This window comes from Carassius gibelio, chromosome B11, assembly GCF_023724105.1.
Source record: "Carassius gibelio isolate Cgi1373 ecotype wild population from Czech Republic chromosome B11, carGib1.2-hapl.c, whole genome shotgun sequence".
NCBI classification, from domain to species: Eukaryota; Metazoa; Chordata; class Actinopteri; order Cypriniformes; family Cyprinidae; genus Carassius; species Carassius gibelio.
The window spans coordinates 5,998,895-6,016,991 of record NC_068406.1 but is presented as its reverse complement, the minus strand read 5'-3'; the positions used below and the strand labels follow the sequence as shown (position 1 = coordinate 6,016,991).

The 18,097-nt window shown below is 41.0% G+C and overlaps 2 protein-coding genes across 6 annotated transcripts; both read right to left on the bottom strand.

Annotated features, from left to right (window-relative positions):
- Positions 1-4,900: 4,900 nt before the first annotated feature.
- nuf2 (UF2 component of NDC80 kinetochore complex) lies at positions 4,901-12,161 on the bottom strand. 3 transcript variants are annotated; one of them, XM_052569287.1, is made up of 14 exons: positions 12,058-12,161; positions 11,714-11,838; positions 11,490-11,564; positions 11,341-11,417; positions 11,194-11,255; positions 10,816-10,913; positions 10,567-10,640; positions 10,392-10,485; positions 10,244-10,306; positions 8,761-8,898; positions 7,729-7,869; positions 7,482-7,657; positions 5,318-5,453; positions 4,901-5,201 (listed from the first exon to the last, which is right to left on the bottom strand). In XM_052569287.1, exons 2-14 carry the CDS (start codon positions 11,834-11,836, stop codon positions 5,094-5,096), a joined length of 1,365 nt encoding a protein of 454 aa, XP_052425247.1. In that variant the 5' UTR covers positions 11,837-11,838; positions 12,058-12,161; the 3' UTR covers positions 4,901-5,093. The 3 variants fall into 3 exon arrangements, with proteins under 3 accessions (XP_052425247.1, XP_052425246.1, XP_052425249.1); XM_052569286.1 differs by having other exon boundaries at positions 11,990-12,126; XM_052569289.1 differs by lacking the exon at positions 12,058-12,161 and adding an exon at positions 11,937-11,960.
- A 2,419-nt stretch (positions 12,162-14,580) lies between these two features.
- LOC127968239 (CCHC-type zinc finger nucleic acid binding protein) lies at positions 14,581-17,838 on the bottom strand. 3 transcript variants are annotated; one of them, XM_052569291.1, is made up of 5 exons: positions 17,703-17,838; positions 16,269-16,376; positions 16,131-16,196; positions 15,588-15,786; positions 14,581-15,523 (listed from the first exon to the last, which is right to left on the bottom strand). In XM_052569291.1, exons 2-5 carry the CDS (start codon positions 16,369-16,371, stop codon positions 15,406-15,408), a joined length of 486 nt encoding a protein of 161 aa, XP_052425251.1. In that variant the 5' UTR covers positions 16,372-16,376; positions 17,703-17,838; the 3' UTR covers positions 14,581-15,405. The 3 variants fall into 3 exon arrangements, with proteins under 3 accessions (XP_052425251.1, XP_052425250.1, XP_052425252.1); XM_052569290.1 differs by lacking the exon at positions 17,703-17,838 and adding an exon at positions 17,555-17,621; XM_052569292.1 differs by lacking the exon at positions 17,703-17,838 and adding an exon at positions 17,228-17,419.
- Positions 17,839-18,097: the final 259 nt, after the last annotated feature.

Below are 18,097 nucleotides of genomic sequence, written 5' to 3'. Positions count from 1 at the left end.
ACTAATTACATTACAAGAAACATAACAGATTGACACAGGGAAACAAATCCTCAATCTTATTTTGAACATAAATTAACAATCGCAAAAGCAACAATTCGCTGGAGCAAACGAAAAAACGATTACGTGCTCAATAAATTTGCTTGTTTGCTATTATCCATATTAACGTGCAGTAATAACCCCTCTCATGCAGTTTACTCCGCTCTCTCACAAACTTATCTCTGCGCTCCTGTCAAGTCCCTGAGCAAATAGTCTTCAGCAAATTCAATCCTTCTTCAAGAAGAATAATTTATTCTCTGATTTTCAGCATGCATCTTGAGAAGGACATTCAGCTGAAACAGCATTAACAGATGATTGTTGTACAGACTGATGACTATAACTTAGTAAGAGATGTATTCCGAGCTCTTGATGTATAGCATCAGATTATTGCTGGAAAAATGTAAATGTTATAAATTTACTTATACTGTAAATTGGTTTAAAATGTATCTGACTAATAGGAGACGTGTATTTTATAATGAAAGTTATTCATTAGTGCAAGAGTCGCTATGTGGTGTGCCTCAAGGAACTTGTTTGGGAACATGTTTATTTTCTATTTTTACCAATTATCTTCTTCTGGTTTTAAAGCAAGGACAGTTATGTACGCAGATGACACAACATTATATCTACCAGCAACATCCACTGAACAAGAGTCTACTGATTTGGATGAGGAATTGGTTCTTACTCAGTCTACTGTCCATCAGTGTGGTTCAGTACATCAAGTAAAGACTTCTAATAGAGATGCACGACTTACTCTAAACTGCAATAAAAGGGATAATATTGTGAGAATAAACAAAAGTTTAGGTTGGCCACTCGTGAAGGATAGACCTTTATCACAGTCTGCGTGTCGTCACATCCAGCTCTGATTAGTAGCGTAAAGAGATTATCATCTGCTTTACAGTCAATGGAGAGACACCGTTCTGTGAAGAATTGCCTAAACACATACATACCTGTGCATCAGGATATAGTGACAACATATTCCTTCGTTTCATAATACTCCGTTAATTGTTGTAAACTGAGATTGGTGTCTTTAGAAGTCTTGTATGTGCTGAATTCTACATAAATAATCAAATAAAACAAATAATAAATAAACAAAGATGTGCTATTAGCAGTCATTGATAGAGACAGCAGCGGAAGCTTTCCAAACGCAGGAGTGAGAATCACTTCAACAGAGCAAGTGTGTGCACATCTGTCCGGTCCAGCTGTTCTCATGTACCGTCAGGAAACACCGTTTCATCACTTGGATCTTCCTGTTTTCATCTTATGCAGTTTTAAATTAAATAATGAAGCCCATTTATGAATTAAACATTAAAAAGAGTGCAGATCCGAGCACACAAATCAACTTACGATAGAGTTCACATGTGGTTAACAGTGACTACGTTTACAAGCTGTTAAAATTCGGGTTATGGTCGGGTTAAGGTCACTATTCGGGTTTCTGAAACATTCGGGATAACCCGTTTACATGCGTGAGCAGAGAGAGTTAGTCCTGTAAACATGGAATGTGTAATCAGTCGCCAATATCCCGATGTAAACGGCGACGCACGGTTAGCGTCTGGACGTACGGACAACATTCAACTTGTTTACTTCCACTATACTGCACGCAGGGTTTTTTATGTGCAGTCTCTACACAAAATACCAAGATTCCTTGCGAATAGAACATGCGCAGAACACACATTTTGATGGGGATATACCGAAACGCGTTTACAAGACCAAATAATCGGGTTAGAAAAGGGGTACCCCAGGTATAATATCCCGGTTTTTAAAAACCGGAATATGAGCATATCCGGGTTTTTGCCGGTGTTTACATGGCCGTGCGCGACCGGGTTATTGGCTGCATGTAAACATATTCATTGATATAAATGATTGTTTGCAGATACATGTGGCGGCCGAAAACAATCATCATTAATGTCACGCCCCTAACAACACCCAGGCCTGGCTCCAAAGTCAAATCACTGAGTGCTTCTTAAATTAGAGGCGGTTCAAACCTTAAAACACAACGGTTTTCATGGCATCATCAGAATCACACAAAGATACGTAATGATGAAGTTCTCTACGCTGAACAATGAATCTCTTATTTACATTGTGTGAGTGGATTCTACCTCATGGTGGTGTGTATGTAAGTGATGAGTGACAGGTGCGGTGACTGAGTGGGCGGAGCTTCAGGATCTGGCATGGCTGGAGACACTGTGACAGTCATCTGTTATCTGATTTTGTCAAACTGACAGAGTAAAGAATATAATTTCCTTACTGTGGTGTTGCGCTGCTGTGTTTGAGGGGTACAGCTCAGTGATCGAGCATCTGACTGCAGATCAGAGGAGCCCAGCACCAATTTGTAGTTAGGATCTTTGGAATTACCCAAAACTGACTTCAGTACAAAGATGATTTCACTTTAAATTGACTGCTGATCAAAAGGTTTCAATTGGAACTGTGGATCCCACTTTGGACATGGCATCTTTAGAATAATCAAAGCCTTGACTTCAAGGCAAGCTGTAGTCATCTGAAACGGTCAAACAGAACCAGGATCAAGAGCAGACAGGAAGTGTTGTAGGACTCAAGACCAGTCTCTGTAGAAAGATGTATATTCATTAAAAAAAAATCTTGAATTTTAGTTGTTTTAGTTTATTAATGCTTGTTTTGAATTATTTTAAATAATTGTAATGTAATGTACCTTTGGGCCTCCTTGGAAGTGTGTTGCAGCACCCTACTGGGCCATGTATGGAATTACACTTGCTTCAAAAAAAAAAAAAAAAAAAAAATGAACGAAACTTTATAAAACTGAACGTAACTTTTTCAGAAACTATCAATAATATGCCATTACAAAAGAAGAAAAACACAATGAAAAAAATGAACTCAGTCGCACAAAATTTTACAGGTTCTTCAAATATGCTTCATTCTTTGTTAATGTTTTTCAAAGATTCGTTTTCGCTAATCGTGGATTCTGAATGCATTGCCACAGATTTCGCTTACGCTTCGCAGTTTTTAGTTTGGTGTTTTGACACAAACATATCATGGGGGCGGGCTTAACAGTGATCTAATCTGATTGGATAGTGAGCTTTTGATGGACAGGTGCCGGGAAGTACAGACGTCACTCAGTGGCGCTGATTTGTATGACTAAATATGTAAATAATATTTGACCTGGCTTCGACCGTGTCAGTCTGTAAAGATGAGCTCTTTTCCTTCAAGGCAGCCTGATGTAAGCTTGTGTTAATGAATGACAATAATTACCCGCAACAAACTGTAGAGCACTGTTACATGAAAAACTTGTATCGATGTTACTTCAGTAACACAAGCTTACTTCCAGCTGCCTTGAAGGACAAGCGGAGGAGGAAGATGACGCTGCTCCGTGTCTCTGTCTCCTGAAAGCTTATCTTTACTGAGACTATCGAAGGTCAAAAATTATTTACATATTTAGTAATACAAAGGCAGGACATATTGCATACAAATCACCACGAGAGCTTTTATATTTTCTTGTCAGGAGTGGACGACCCTTCATAACTTCACAGACTGAAGTCTGATGGTCAGTCATAGTCCAAGATTCAACACGGCCGCTCTCTACTGGCATCACATAAATGTGTTAGATTTAATATAGGACAGAGGACTTCTCTCCTGGATACCCACTGCCCTAACCCTAATAAAGCACATAAACAAATTATGATTTTACTGAATGAAATGGAACTGAACTGTGCAGGAGAGTGGGTCTCCAGACTTGTTGTAGGAAATGTGTAAACTTTGACTTAAGACTTTTTAGTTGTTTTTTGGACAGTTATTGCTAGCATAACTCAGTTGTTGTCTTGTTTCTCCTTTCATCGCTGCATCACCTCCTTTAATGTCTATTTGATTTGATAAATACTTCTGTATTTTCTCATGAATCTGAGCCCATCTGATTAATAAAGCCCATAACAGGATGTGATGTAGGGCTCTCAGCTGGGTAAAAGGACTAAACAGTATCTATAATTATTGACATTTTTATAACCATTTTTAACACAAAGCACAATAGAAAAAGTGTTTAAATTTAACCACGGTTTTTTTAATCTACCCAATTTATCGAAACAATCAAACACAAAATAAAATGTATTATTTAAAACTTATGCGTTATATGCAGATTAAATAAGTCTTATGGAAACTTTTGTCTCCTGAGGCCACAAGAGGAAGCAATGAGCAAAACAACGCAGCGTTTTAAATAGTCAAAGCAATGAAATAACCATCGAGAAAATACGTGCATTTCTAAATGTCTATCAATTTTGTAAATTGCATGAACACAACAGCATCATTCATTAATGCAATGAATAAAAAAAAAGTATGAGCTGAATCATAACATCACGGATTCACGACGTGCTTTCTAAACGGTTTTAACTTTGCAAGGCTTTCTTTACATCTCTAGCAGTCATGAGTGTAAAAATGCGCTGAATGTGTTTTGTGTAAATGGCTTGGTTTCGGTTTTAACCTGATCGATATCTAGCACTGAGCTGCTGTATTTCTAATATTTTGAATAACGCAGCAGCGGCGATCAAAACATCTCTTACATCACTGATGACGCAATCAACTACCATTTCTGTATTCAAAATACTTTTTTTAAATTCGACTAATATTAATTGTTCTTTTTAAATTATTCACCATCTCCTCCTGATCGTGTTGTGTGTGCAGTCTGCGTCATCTGCCTATATCGAACATTTCTCGATGGTTATCGATGGAGTACGGTCAATAAACATCGATACAGTTTCATCGTCCAAGACTACCTCGAAGACCAACACACAGTTTAAACATTCAACAAAATAAATCATAATCGTATCTTAACAGCTGATACCCTGAATCCCAATATTTAAAACAAACCCATTAACGCTTCACTCGAACAGACAAGACTCAAATGTTCCCAATAAATGCGTTTTATAAAAGAACAAGACCGTTTTTAGGAGTCAAGACTGTTTGCTGTACAAGTAGACCAAATAAAAGACTTTTTGCTACCTAACATTCAAAACAATTCTATTAGCAAGAAACATTTAGAAATGACAAAACAGTGAACAAATGAATCTGAAGACACAGTGAGGAGTATAAAACAGAATCTAGAAGTGTGATTTCATTTTTAAGGTGTCTGCATTGGTCTCCACCACGATGCTCTCGATCCGCTTGTTGTACTGCTCCAGAGTCGTGAGAAGACGCTCGTAGAACTCCTGTGAAGAGGAACAGATCACTACACGAACATCGATGGTCAAAGAGTACGTTCTAATAAAAACAGCGGTTGTAATGTTAGTACGACAGAAGCAAGCACTACTGAAGAGAAGGGCACCTGTGCTTTTTGGGTTTGCTGGTTGCACTTTTCTCTCAGCTTCTGCATCTTCTCTCTGAACATTTTGGTTTCACGGTTGCTTTCTTCAATCATCTTCACAATTTCCTCTCGTTTCTGGTGGATTTTGTCATATTGCCTGAAAAATAAGTTAGAACAGTGTTTTCTGAAGGTTTCTGGTGAAGGATCACACGAATCAAACCAGAACAATCAAGAAGAGCACAGGACCATTCTCCAGAATCAGAGGGATGGGTCCTTCTGGAACAAATTAGTCACTATTGTTATTATTATTATTATTATAATAAATGAGTAATTATTTAGATGTGCTAACATATCTGCCTCCGAACCTCTCCATATCAATGTAATATCATCTATATATCTCCCCACCACTCAACAGACTTCAAATAAGGATTTAGTCAGAATACAAATCTCTTTTCTAGTTGTATTAGGAGACCCCTTCCCCACATGAACAGGCTACAGAACACACACCATAACACCGAGAGGGAGACACCGTTCATGCTTTAACTCAATATACTCCAGCTATATAACGATCGTGACGTGCTGGAACATTAATATCACTGAACGATGGCACTTAACACAGACCATCGATTAGCAGAAATGAACTGCTCATGAGGCTAAGACACGAGCGTGAACATGACCGAGAGCACATTCGGTCTGACTCCAGCTGAAACGCTCCGTCTCTGCATCTGTGAGGAGATCATGGTGTGTGTGATGTTGGATCCGGACTCAGATCTACAGTGAGTGGGCGGGGCTTCAGGATCTGGCATGACTCCGGTCAGGTCATCTTTATATAGTGCTTCTAACAATACAGACGGTCTCAACACACTACACTATTCAACAGAAAAACAGTCTTGAAACATCACAACTTTAGTTTTGAAACATTAAGCTACAACTCTAGTCTCAGATTTTTTTTTACGTGGTTTGTGAACTTAAATGTGACCTGTGGCGGCAAAGTGATTCGGAAAGAGCAAGTTTATAAAAAGTTTTTACTTTATCCATTTGAATACTTTCTAAAATGATATGATTTGTTGGAATCAGACACGAACTGACTGAGCTACAGCCGTTTAAAGAGGAGTCAGTAGATCTGAATTAGAGATTTGTCCCCAACCATTAACTAAACGCTAGACCTGTTTCACAGTAATGTACTTTACAGAGACGCTTCTTGCTCTCGGAGAGGAGCAATCCTGGCACACACTGTGAAAAAGTGACTCTGTCTGATCGTTTTGATCGGTTGGGTTTATAAATGATATTTCCTGGGTTAGGACTCATGTCATCCACAGGAACGCTGGGTAACAAACCTACAGCTTGAGAAACAGCAGCCGAGAAAGATCCTTCTCTCAGAAAACACAAAGATAATTTTAAAAGGTTTATTAACTATTAGGAGCACTGGGGTCGTTAAAAGAGGGCTTAATGAACTCATTTTTGTGAAAAACTCAAATGCAACCAAAGCTGACATGTTTCACATCTTTTGCCTGTAGCTCAGAATCAGACGCTCGTTTAGCAGCACGACACATTCAGAGAGACGCTTCGATCAGATTAATGCTGAGGAGGAGAGAGAGAAAGTATAATGATTGCTTTTCTATTACTGATAATATAAAAGAACCCTTTTAACATCTTTTGTTTAACGGTTGTGTCTGATTATTAGACTTCAGTCTGTATTAGGGTTAGTGGTGACCGTGAACACTGAAGCGGGAGAATGTGATCTGTGCACCAGCTCTGGACACATCTTCATTATTAGGATAATCAGGACAAATAATGGTTTCCAAAAATATCAGGTGGAAAATTTATTCGGCACAAAATGTAAACATTTGACTAGAGAGCAATGAAAGATTTAAAAAACATTTGTACAGTTCCAATTATCAGCACAAATATAAACAAAAATAAGTTATAAAATGTAAGTTTCTTCAATAACTAAAGATTTTTAGAAAGATAGGTCCATGAGGCAACAGGTGCAAGAACGCTAAACTAAACCACGACTAATCTGTGACTACAGTGAACCAGACACGGTCTTCTGAAGCTAAATTACAGGTTAAAACAAAATAAAGGAACTAAACTTAATTTTATTTATTCTACTTATGATTTTTATTTATGCCATGTATGACCGGTATCGTATGAATAAAGGCATCATAAGGAGAAAGAGACTTACCCATAAATATTCTTGACGTGCTGATCCTTCACCTCTTTCTTCTTCTGTCGGCGGATCTGTTGTTTGGACTCTTTGTCCAGTTTCATGGCCAGAGCCCTCTTCAGCTGGCCTTCTTCACTGCTCAGGTTCTTCAGCTCTTTCTGCAAGGCTTCGTACAGGGCTGCCAAGCTCTGGACCTGTACAGGTTGAGAGGTTTAATACTTGAGCACAGGACTGAGGAGTGTATTCTGCTGTGTGTGAGCTTCACCTCCTCCTTCTGCTGGTTGGTCTTACACATGCTGCCCTGTAAGTCCTGCTGCTGCTTGAGCAACACCTGGATCTCTGCCTCCACCTGCCCAGCACACTGCACCAGCATCTGCAGCTCCACCAGCCGCTCGTCCGCCAGCTCCTGGCTCACACACACACACAGAGAGACACACACACACACACACACACACACACACACACACACACAGAGACACACACACACACACACACACACACACAGACACACAGAGAGACACACACACACACACAGAGACACACACACACACACACACACACACACACACACAGAGAGACAGACAGACACACACACAATCAAACCGGAGCACATAAAGGACCAGTGTTAGAACATGACATCTGAGACCGTATTCATGAACTGATCCATTCTTTTACAATATCGGTTCATATTTAAATCACAGCATGGTTTAACTAAGATAAGTGAGTACTAAAGCTAATCGTCTGATTTCTTCTTCCACAGGAACCAGCTGCAGCTGCGCCAGACGTTACTCCATCAGTGGATCTTAACTTAATATTATCAGGAACTGACTTTAGTTCTGGAAACCGCAGCAGTAGTATTCAGATACAAACACTAACATGATTACGAACAGATTAGGGTTTAGAGATTAGCGTTAGAAAGGTTAGAGATTAGTCTGTTGTAGTGAGATTAACATCAGTGACAGAAGAAACTCTCAGATACTGATTAATCTCAGTCAGCGTGGACTTAACTCATCTAAACTACAATTCTATCATTGCATAAATATATGCAGGAATCTCCTTAATTTTAACTTAAACTATGTGATATATGTGCAATCATGTACCAAAACTCAGAACCGGATTAAAACAATTCTATTATACAGAGATTTGTGAAACAGTTTTAAAACCAGAAATTACTGGGCCTTGATAAGTTTTGGAAATGTAACTTCTACAGGTGTTGCATGACCTTATGACCCCTGAAACAGCGATCCGTTGACCTAAAGACGGAAGCAAAGAAGCGCTTCACAAGCTAACCACAGACCTTTGACATCCTAATGCTCTTGACGTTCTCCTTCATCCTCTCCATCTCATTCTTCAGTTCTTCAGGCGACTCCACGATCTGAGACTTCAGCTTGACCAGCTCATCCTTCAGTGAGGTCACGTCCACTCTCCTCTGAGTCTGGGGGAGCACACAAGAGAAAACTAGAGGTCATGGAGTTTGAGGAACATTCAACAGAAGTCTAGTAATGTTCATCACATCCTGTGTGTCGAACACATTTAGCAGATTAGATGTGATGATGAATAGTGAAGTGTTCATCATATAGAGATGTTCTCTGTGTCTCAGCAGGGATTCCCAAAACCTGCTCCCTGTGGTCATTCAGAGACGGTCAGACACCGCCGGACTATAGATTTACCATGTCTTCATACTTCATGATTAAAGGACTGGTGGCATGGAGATTCACAGGATGAACAAGAACATTAAAAATCTCATTTAAATGGACAGCAGTTTCATGATTAAACATGAAGGTGAATAAAATTATTTCACTTTTGGGTGACTGGAAGGCAAGATACACCCATCATGGTCTTTAATATTTTTTTGCACAATATTAGCCATAACGCACAGTATTAGCAAGGCTGTAAAGGAAGTTAGTTTACTGCATGATTTCAAGGTGACAGATGAACAGAAGTTCAAGCAAACAGACACAGATCGAGGTTATTGATCTGTTAGGGAACATTTTACAGTTAAAGAACGAATCCGTACTATAAACCGTGCACAATCAATCACTCGCACGCGTGCAGTGAAACCACAGCATCTGTGAACTATTATATTATTATTATTATTATTCTAACATTAACTACAGGACTGAAATCACTCTGGTAACCTCCAACATTACTTCAAGAAACTTCCACTTCATCTAACCCAAGCAAAATAGATCAGCTTATGCAACATTTACATGGTCAAATTAATCATCTGCACTTACGAGCATTAAACCAGTACATTTAGATTAATTAGAAAAAAGGTATGCAGCATGACTGAAAAAAGCCTTTCATTGATAGATTTACACCAGCTGTGTATTAACTGTTCTCTGAAACAGAGCATCTGAATCTCAAGTATCTTAAAATATTTGAGCATTAAATTAAATCTAGTTGGAGTTAAACTATTCCTTCACTCTTCTTCATGATCGATCACCTACGCTTGATAAACCTCAGACTTCTCCTTCAGATACAGTCCTGACCAGCCCGAGGTCATTCACACAACGGCAAAACAACATGGCTAAAGATAGTGTTTATTCCATGTTTCATGCCTAGACTTTAAAGTACTAATCCATGTTAATAATATCAGCATGTGTTTGTCAGACGGGCCACGGGGACGGTCACAACTACGTCCCGTTTCATGGGTTTCACTCCGATGTACCTCACAACAGAAGAAACGATCAGCACTACTCCCCTCACGTCCCCTCATTAACCCTCATTAACAGCGGTCAGTGAGACCGGACCGATCTAGTTCATGATCTGATACATACCAGTTTCTGTGAGAGCTCAGCTATCTCAGTCTTGCACTGTGCGACCGCTTCATTCATGGTGTTCTGGAGAGAGAACAGAGTCAAACACTGGGCATGTGATGGCTTTAACACGGATCCAGAGGTACACGTGTGTGCACAGATCACTGACCACATCCTGGTACTCGTGCTGCATGCTAGTGGCCAGCTCGGACAGAGCGCTCGCTAGCTCTTTAGCCTCGGCTTGCTGCTCCGGGGGAATGGTCCTGCCAACGAGAGGTTCGTCTGGGTCAGAAACATCATTTCTAATAAAACAGACACGTTCAAAGAAACACACACACACTTACGTCAGTTTCTCAATCTTTCTCTCTGCTTCCTTTATTTCTCTGGTGTATGTCTGGAGTCTGTCCATAACTGACCGCTGTTTGACCAAAGACAAGAAAACCACGACAAGGCCTTGATTTAATATAAATTCTCAGAGCACAGTATATGTACACACACATACACACTCAAGAACGAACACATCACAATGGAGAAATGATCTGCACGTCAGATGTTTGAGCGGACTACATCATGAACATCAGGTGAATACTGACAAAACTCTGCTGGTGGTCTGCGATGGTCTCCATCCTCTGCTTCCTGAAGTGCAGGTAGTTCTGGATCGCACTCAGTATAACGATCGTCCGCTTGCTCTCTGTCAGAGTCAGAAATCATTCAGCTTCACCTTAACATCAAATCAACATTAATCTCGACAAAAAGTTACAAATAAACTGAATTTAAATAAAATGATTACAACTACGGTTTTATGTTTGCTTGAATATGTTTGACATTAATATTTTCGGGTGAACTATTCCATAAGGTTGGCAGGTTTACACACACACACACACACACACACACAGGAGCAGCTAGGGAACAATGATCAATCATATTGTGATCTCTGTGAAGATAAGAGAGAGAATATAAGAGCTACTTACTAGGGTTGAGCAAGTCATTGAGGGAGAAATCAAACACATGACACAACGGTAAGAACTCGCACCTGGAAGAACAGTAGATGTGAAGTTCAGAGATGAGGAACACATGCACAACATCATCACAGATCACTCTAACGCTCCTGCTCTTACATGCGCATGTACACACTCATGATGGGGGACACCCACTCGTACAGCATGGGGTGCTGCAGGTTCTCCGACAGGGGCACCTGACACACACAGAGAGATGTAGAGAGAGATATAATGCAGAATAGAGTTGTGATCGGAGGCAACACACTCACAGTGTAATGGCACTCGGGTCTGAAGCGGAACAGAAGCTGCAGAACCCTCATGTAGACTCTCTGGATGGACTCTGCCTGTGAATCAAACACATTCTTTTAATGTCCAGCATCTTTACTACTACAATTACTGGACACGGTGTTTATAATCCTGTGTTTCCTGACTCTGTGGAACCCAGAGCAGTATATTACAGTACAGTAACAGTATATTATTAGTGTGTTTTGACCTTCGGGCTCGGGGTGATGTCGTTCTTGGTGAAGTGCTTGGCCTCTTGTCCGGTCAGAACCTCGGTCCGGTAGAACTGCACGATAGCGTCCACCTTGTACACCGGGAAAGTGTTTTCAGCCATGTCTGTGTCCAGAAACAACAGATTAATAACGTTATCCTCCTCACGCGCGTCACACAGAAACGCGTCGACATATTAGCGGACTTCAAAACCGATTACGAACATTTGTAGATTGTAAAGCTCCACAAGGAATTCAAAGATACAGAATTACATTACCATCTTTCACACATTGTTGGTCCGACATTATTGAAACTCTACAAATAACACCAAACTAATGTACTAACCGAGTATACGCTCGAGACCCTCGCCGTCAACTGAAGCAAATTTAAACTTTTGGCGCCTCTGTCGTCACTTCCGCCATACTGACCCTACGTCATGAATCGCCACAAAACCAAACGTGTGGCTCCCTCTACTGGAAAGTTCATGCGTAGCTACGAATAGTTTTATTTCATTATGGGATAAATTATGTAGTCATACTTATTGATTATAATGAATACAAATTTTGAATGAATTAAATTTCTTGAAGACTTATCCAACCAATAGAACACAGAAAGATCAGGGAGGTTCGGATAGGAGTCCTATAACAGAATCTAAATATTATTAGATAATTAAGCAATGAAATAGATGTTCGCATGATTACTGATCTTTTTGGTGTTTCATATGTAATGTGGAAATACATCTGTGCATTTGAATGTTATTGTAAACACATTCTATGAGCAGCCTAATCAATGCAAATATCCAGATACTTCCAAAGGGAATAAAAACTATTATTGCAACGATAATTACAAAATAAATGTATTAGATTATTTATTTACAATAATATGTATTTATAGTAGTATTAATAATAATCTTTAATTTAAAAAAGCAGAGTTGCATTTTATTTGAAGGTGTCCTTGTTGCATTGTAATTATACATTTAATGATCGAGTAATATTAATAAGCTACATGCAAATACTGTTTGTTTAAGGATAGGACTGGGGTTTGCCTTAGGGTTACTTTCATATAATTATGCACAATTTAAGGACATCTTAAAATAAAGTGTTCTGAGATTACATATATATATATATATATATATATATATATATATATATATATATATATATAAGATTATTCATATTTAATGGGTTGCATAAATAGTACAGTAACAACACTCGCTTTTTCATGCTCGGATAGTTTTGAAGTGCCTTGAAATGTTTTGAAACGAAACGTGGGCAAAACAAAAGTCTGTGATTGGTTGACTGCGCACCGACGTCAGTACTCCGTCCACGTCACTCTTTCGCGTGTTAGAATGTGACGGCTGTAGTGTTCCGGTGGAGAGTGAAACTGAAGTAAAGTGCTAAGTAAAAATAAACATTTGTGCATGTCATTTTTTCTTTGTGTAAATGTCATTCTACACATTTGAAACTATTAATCTACAACTTCCAATTCAGAACACGGGTGTTTTGATCATTGTCTGTGTGTGCAAACTGAAAGATTCGGCTTTTCACATTAGAGCTGAGTGTCAATTTCAACTCACAAATGTTAATATGACAGGTTCTCACATTCAGATGAACAAGCTGTGAGTTCAGCCACTGATTTACCTCCATACACCGTGATCTCGAGATCTGTAATACCTGAAACATGTTCTTCAGCTCTCTCTGTGTTGGATCACAAACCTCAGATCAGTGTTAGACTCCACCTGGGTGTGTTAGGGTTCCTCCTTTAATTCAGTCTTTATCTTCAGTTAATAAACGGAGAATGTATTATCCCTAACCTTTATCAATCACTCCATACAGGGTCAAACACTGCTCGTGATCACAGTCCTCCTCATCTCAAGTGCACCTCAGACTCCTTACACTGCATATTTAAGTGACGTGATGTGACATTCAGCCAATTATGGTGACCCAGTGGGCAGCCCGGGGAGCAGTTGGGGGTTCGGTGCCTTGCTCAAGGACAGCTCAGTCGTATGAAGGAGAGAGAACTGTTCGTGTACTCCCTCCACCCACAATTCCTGCCGGCCCGGGCCTCGAACTCACAACCCTTCGATCGCCATTCATCCTCCGACTCTATAACCATTAGGCCACAACTTCCCTTAAAGCACATCTGGCAATGGTGGCATTTGGTTAAAAATATACACACAAATGTTTAAAAAAAGTAATTGTAGTGAATGTTGTAGACACTATAGCCCCTTTCACACTGCCATTCCGGCAAATACAGGGGTAAAGTGTTCCTGTAATTGTTCCCGGGTCGCTAGATTTGGCACTTTCACACTGCCAGTGATGACCCGGTATATGCACGTGCTTTCACACACAACCCTTGAAGATCCCGTAACGACACGTGACATCAGCGCGTGACGTGTAATGTACGAGTCGACAATGCTAGGCACATTATACTTTAACTGAAGCAAGCAAACGATCTCGGCGTCAGCGCGGAAAGTGAGGAACTAACTGATCTCTGCTTCATTACAGTTTGCACATATGTTTTCGTCGCGAATGTTGATCTTTCTTCAAAACAGCCGGTAAAAGAGTCGTGCGATAACGCGCGTCATCACTTCGATACCGAATTAGATCTGGCTTTTGTTCACACAACGCTCGTTCCGGATCGATTACCGCAATGTTAATGTCCCCGACCCGGGTTCGATTCGGTAATCAATTCCGGGACGTGGTTGCTTTCACACAGAAGGCGACCAGGCAATGTTACGGGAATATTGCGGGTCCGACGTGCAGTGTGAAAGGGGCTTTACAGACACACATCAGAAGGACAATGTGTGTATCCCTGGAAGGAAAGAGTAAAGTGACAGCACTCAGAAAAGAAGCGTAAGTCTTCACACCCCTTCTTCCTCCAGGTTTATTGAGTTTAAATTACATTTCTATGTCCTACAACTTCAGTTGCATTCACCCTCCGACTTAAAAACTGAGTACAAGCTAATCAAAGTGTTTATTATTTTTAGAGTAGTCTAAGTGATATTGTACAAAAATATCTTTTTGATTTCTGTGAAAAGATTCACCTTTCTTCGAACTCCAAATCTCTGTTTATTTCTTCTCTTGCTGAAGTTTTCACCTTGTGTAGAGCGACATGACCTGACCTCCGTCCGTCATCACCTGGGGTCATGAACTGACCAAACAGCCCATGCTTTACAAGGGATCTCATGTCCTGTTATTACACAAGGTTTCCAGAATATGCTTTAAAGTTGTCTGCTTTATATCACTTGTTGTGTATTCATTACTGTTCTCCATCCAGCGGTTCGGTCTGAGCCGGACAGACCCGAGCGGATGTGACCTGTGCTGCTTCTCCAGGTCGATCCAGAACACTAAACTGCACACGGTTCAGAAGCCAGCGCTCCCTGATGTCTGTAGGGTGTTATTACCGTGTGTTCGTCCTGATGTCTACTCCACAAACACACCTCACACATCCCTGTTCACCAGCGGCACGGAAAGGGGGTTCTTTAACAAAGCATTATACATTACACCTCTACCAAACTAAACATAAACTTTTTTTGTATTAAATGCAGAAAGTGGAAAGTGTTTTTCCACCCCTTTCCTCCTTTTACATGTCAAGAGCTCACTGGCCGGGGAAGAGCCTCAATCAGCAGCCGCTGGCCAGTGAAGAGGGTTCACCATCAATCAGGAAAAGGAGGCGATGGAGGAGCCGGGTCTAAGCGCTGGCCTCGATGCTGCACTCTTTAGCCACATGGCCAGACTTGCCACAGTTGTAGCAGTTGACCTCGCTGGCCTTGCTGCACTGGACGGCCACGTGTCCGATCTCTCCACACCTGAGAGGAGAAGCACAGGTCAGCAGAGGTCAGAGGTCACCTGCAGCGCTGGACCGGGCCTCACCTGTAGCACTTGACCTTCTCGCAGCCCTTCTGGATGTGTCCGAAGCCGCCGCAGGAGTAGCACTTCTGCTCGTTAGCGTGCTCACAGTCGCGGGCCATGTGTCCAGCTTTACCACAGTTGTAGCACACCTGCTCGCGCTCCTTCTTGGGCTCCTTGCAGTCTCTGGAGATGTGACCGCTCCTGCCGCAGTTATAGCACGCTGCAAACACACACCAGAGACACAGCACTCACACACGCCTGGAGTTTACTGTGGTAGAGATAACACTGACCGTGATTCAGGGAAATGGATTCTCTTTTCTTTTTACCTAAAAATAGTGTGTTGTCAGCGTATTTACTTTTTAAAATTCTTCATGATGATGATTTTTAGTATTTCTAGATTTTTATAGATTTTAGTGTTTCTACTTCAAAGCTGCAGAAAACATTGAAGTCATTTTATTCCCACTGTTGAACAATTATAAATGAGCCGAGCAGTGTTATGAGGAAGGTTTAGAAACACAAGACGTTAGGAGCACATCACACACACACACACACACAGGTCCTCACCGTCCTCGGTCCTCTCACAGTCTCTGGCCACGTGACCGGGCTCTCCGCAGCGATAGCAGAACAGATCTAGCGTGAGCAGACACACACATCATTGACTGCATCAGCTCAGCACACAGCTGCAGTATCTGCGGATCCTACCTTTCCCTCGGCCTCGACCCTTTCCTCGGCCGCGGCCCGCGCTGGGACAGTTCTTGATCCAGTGGCCCGTGCGGCCGCATCCGAAACACTCGCTGCTGCTCATGGCCTCTGACGGAGAGAAACACATTACATCATCATCATAACAGCTTCCTGTTTGAAGAAGGCTCCGGTCTTGAGTCCTGAGTTATGAACACAAACCCAGGAGGAGCTGCTCAGAAACACTAGAAACTTGAGAGTAAAGTCATTAAAAAAAGCAGTTCACATCTAGCCCAGCACATTTAACTCACAGTTGATTTATTTATTCACTTTTTAACGCCTGGCCAGCATCAACGGTATTTTGATGGTATTCTCAGAATAAATCACACAAGGTGTACAGTTCACATGAGTTATAAAAGTCATTTCAGATCTACACTAGACTATAATCCTAAAATACATTCAGGTGATAGATTTTAAATAACTCTGTTAAACACACGTCTGAATCAAACCATTTTCTATTCACATTAAAAACAGTACAATCCAATTCAATCTGCTTCAGTTTGGCAAGACGATGATGATGGTTCTTCTTCACCTAATAAATATTTAAGTTTACGTCTTAGTGACCTAAAAGACACATTGTAAAAACTACTTTGTAAACCAGTTTAAATGAATATGATTTGCATTTACTTTAAATGACACTGAAACTAATTAGCATTAATTAAAAAAAAAAAACACAGAAGTGTTTTTGCAGATTACAATAAAATGCCTTTTCCAAAACGACTCGTTTCACAGTTACAGGTATGTTAATAAAAGTCTTTAACAAGTTTTATTTGTTAATATTGCATCTAGTAATTGAGCCGATTCAACCGATTCCTTGGAAAGATTCGACTCAAAAAAATGAATCGTTGGCGAACTGAACTGTCAATAAACAGAGTTCCCGTTAAAACACGTGGTGTAAACTACTTAAACGTGACAAAACCCACCGACACGGACAGCATTTCTGTGTATCGCTGCTGCGACGGATTAAACCCGGATTCAAGGATTCGATGCCCAAACAATCACAATCACGAATCAGGACAGAAGTGCTGTCTAGTGTAAACACAGCTATGAGCTCCACACACACTGCGTGAGAGCAGATGAAGAGCTGAGGAAGACCAGTGGTCCTCGGGGCTGATGTGTGGACTGTCCAGTCCAGAGACATTACATCTATCCTGCAGCTGTGAGCGCTTATAACCGCTGTCGCTTACGTGACTTCTGATCGTTTCCCGCTCGCAGCCTGTCGCAGTAGGCCGAAGTGCGCCGTCACAAACCTGACTTCTGTGCCCTTCTTGACATATTCTCATACAAACACAGCTCTGGCATCTCGAGAAAGCGGAGACGCGCTCCAAGACCGAGACGACGACGCCACGCCGAACGCGTCGAGTAAATGTCGTGTTTTCGTCCTTTAAAGGAACTCACCTCGGAGTCGTGACTCTAGCTGTTTATGTTCCTCCTCTGCGCTGCGCCACACGCGCTCTGCGCACGACACGCGACTCCTCGGCCCCGCCCACTGCTCTCTGCACACAGCACGCGACTCTTCGGCCCCGCCCACCGCGCTCTGCGCACGACCCTCATCCGCAAACACGTGACGACAGACACCAGTAGATCAGCAGACCAACACCGACAGCTGCGTGACGCTTCTGAGATAGATAGATAGATAGATAGATAGATAGATAGATAGATAGATAGATAGATAGATAGATAGATAGATAGATAGATAGATAGATAGATAGATAGATAGATAGATAGATAGATAGATAGCATTTAGAGCCTAAATCACAGCAGCATGAGCTGTCAATCACACAGAGCTATTG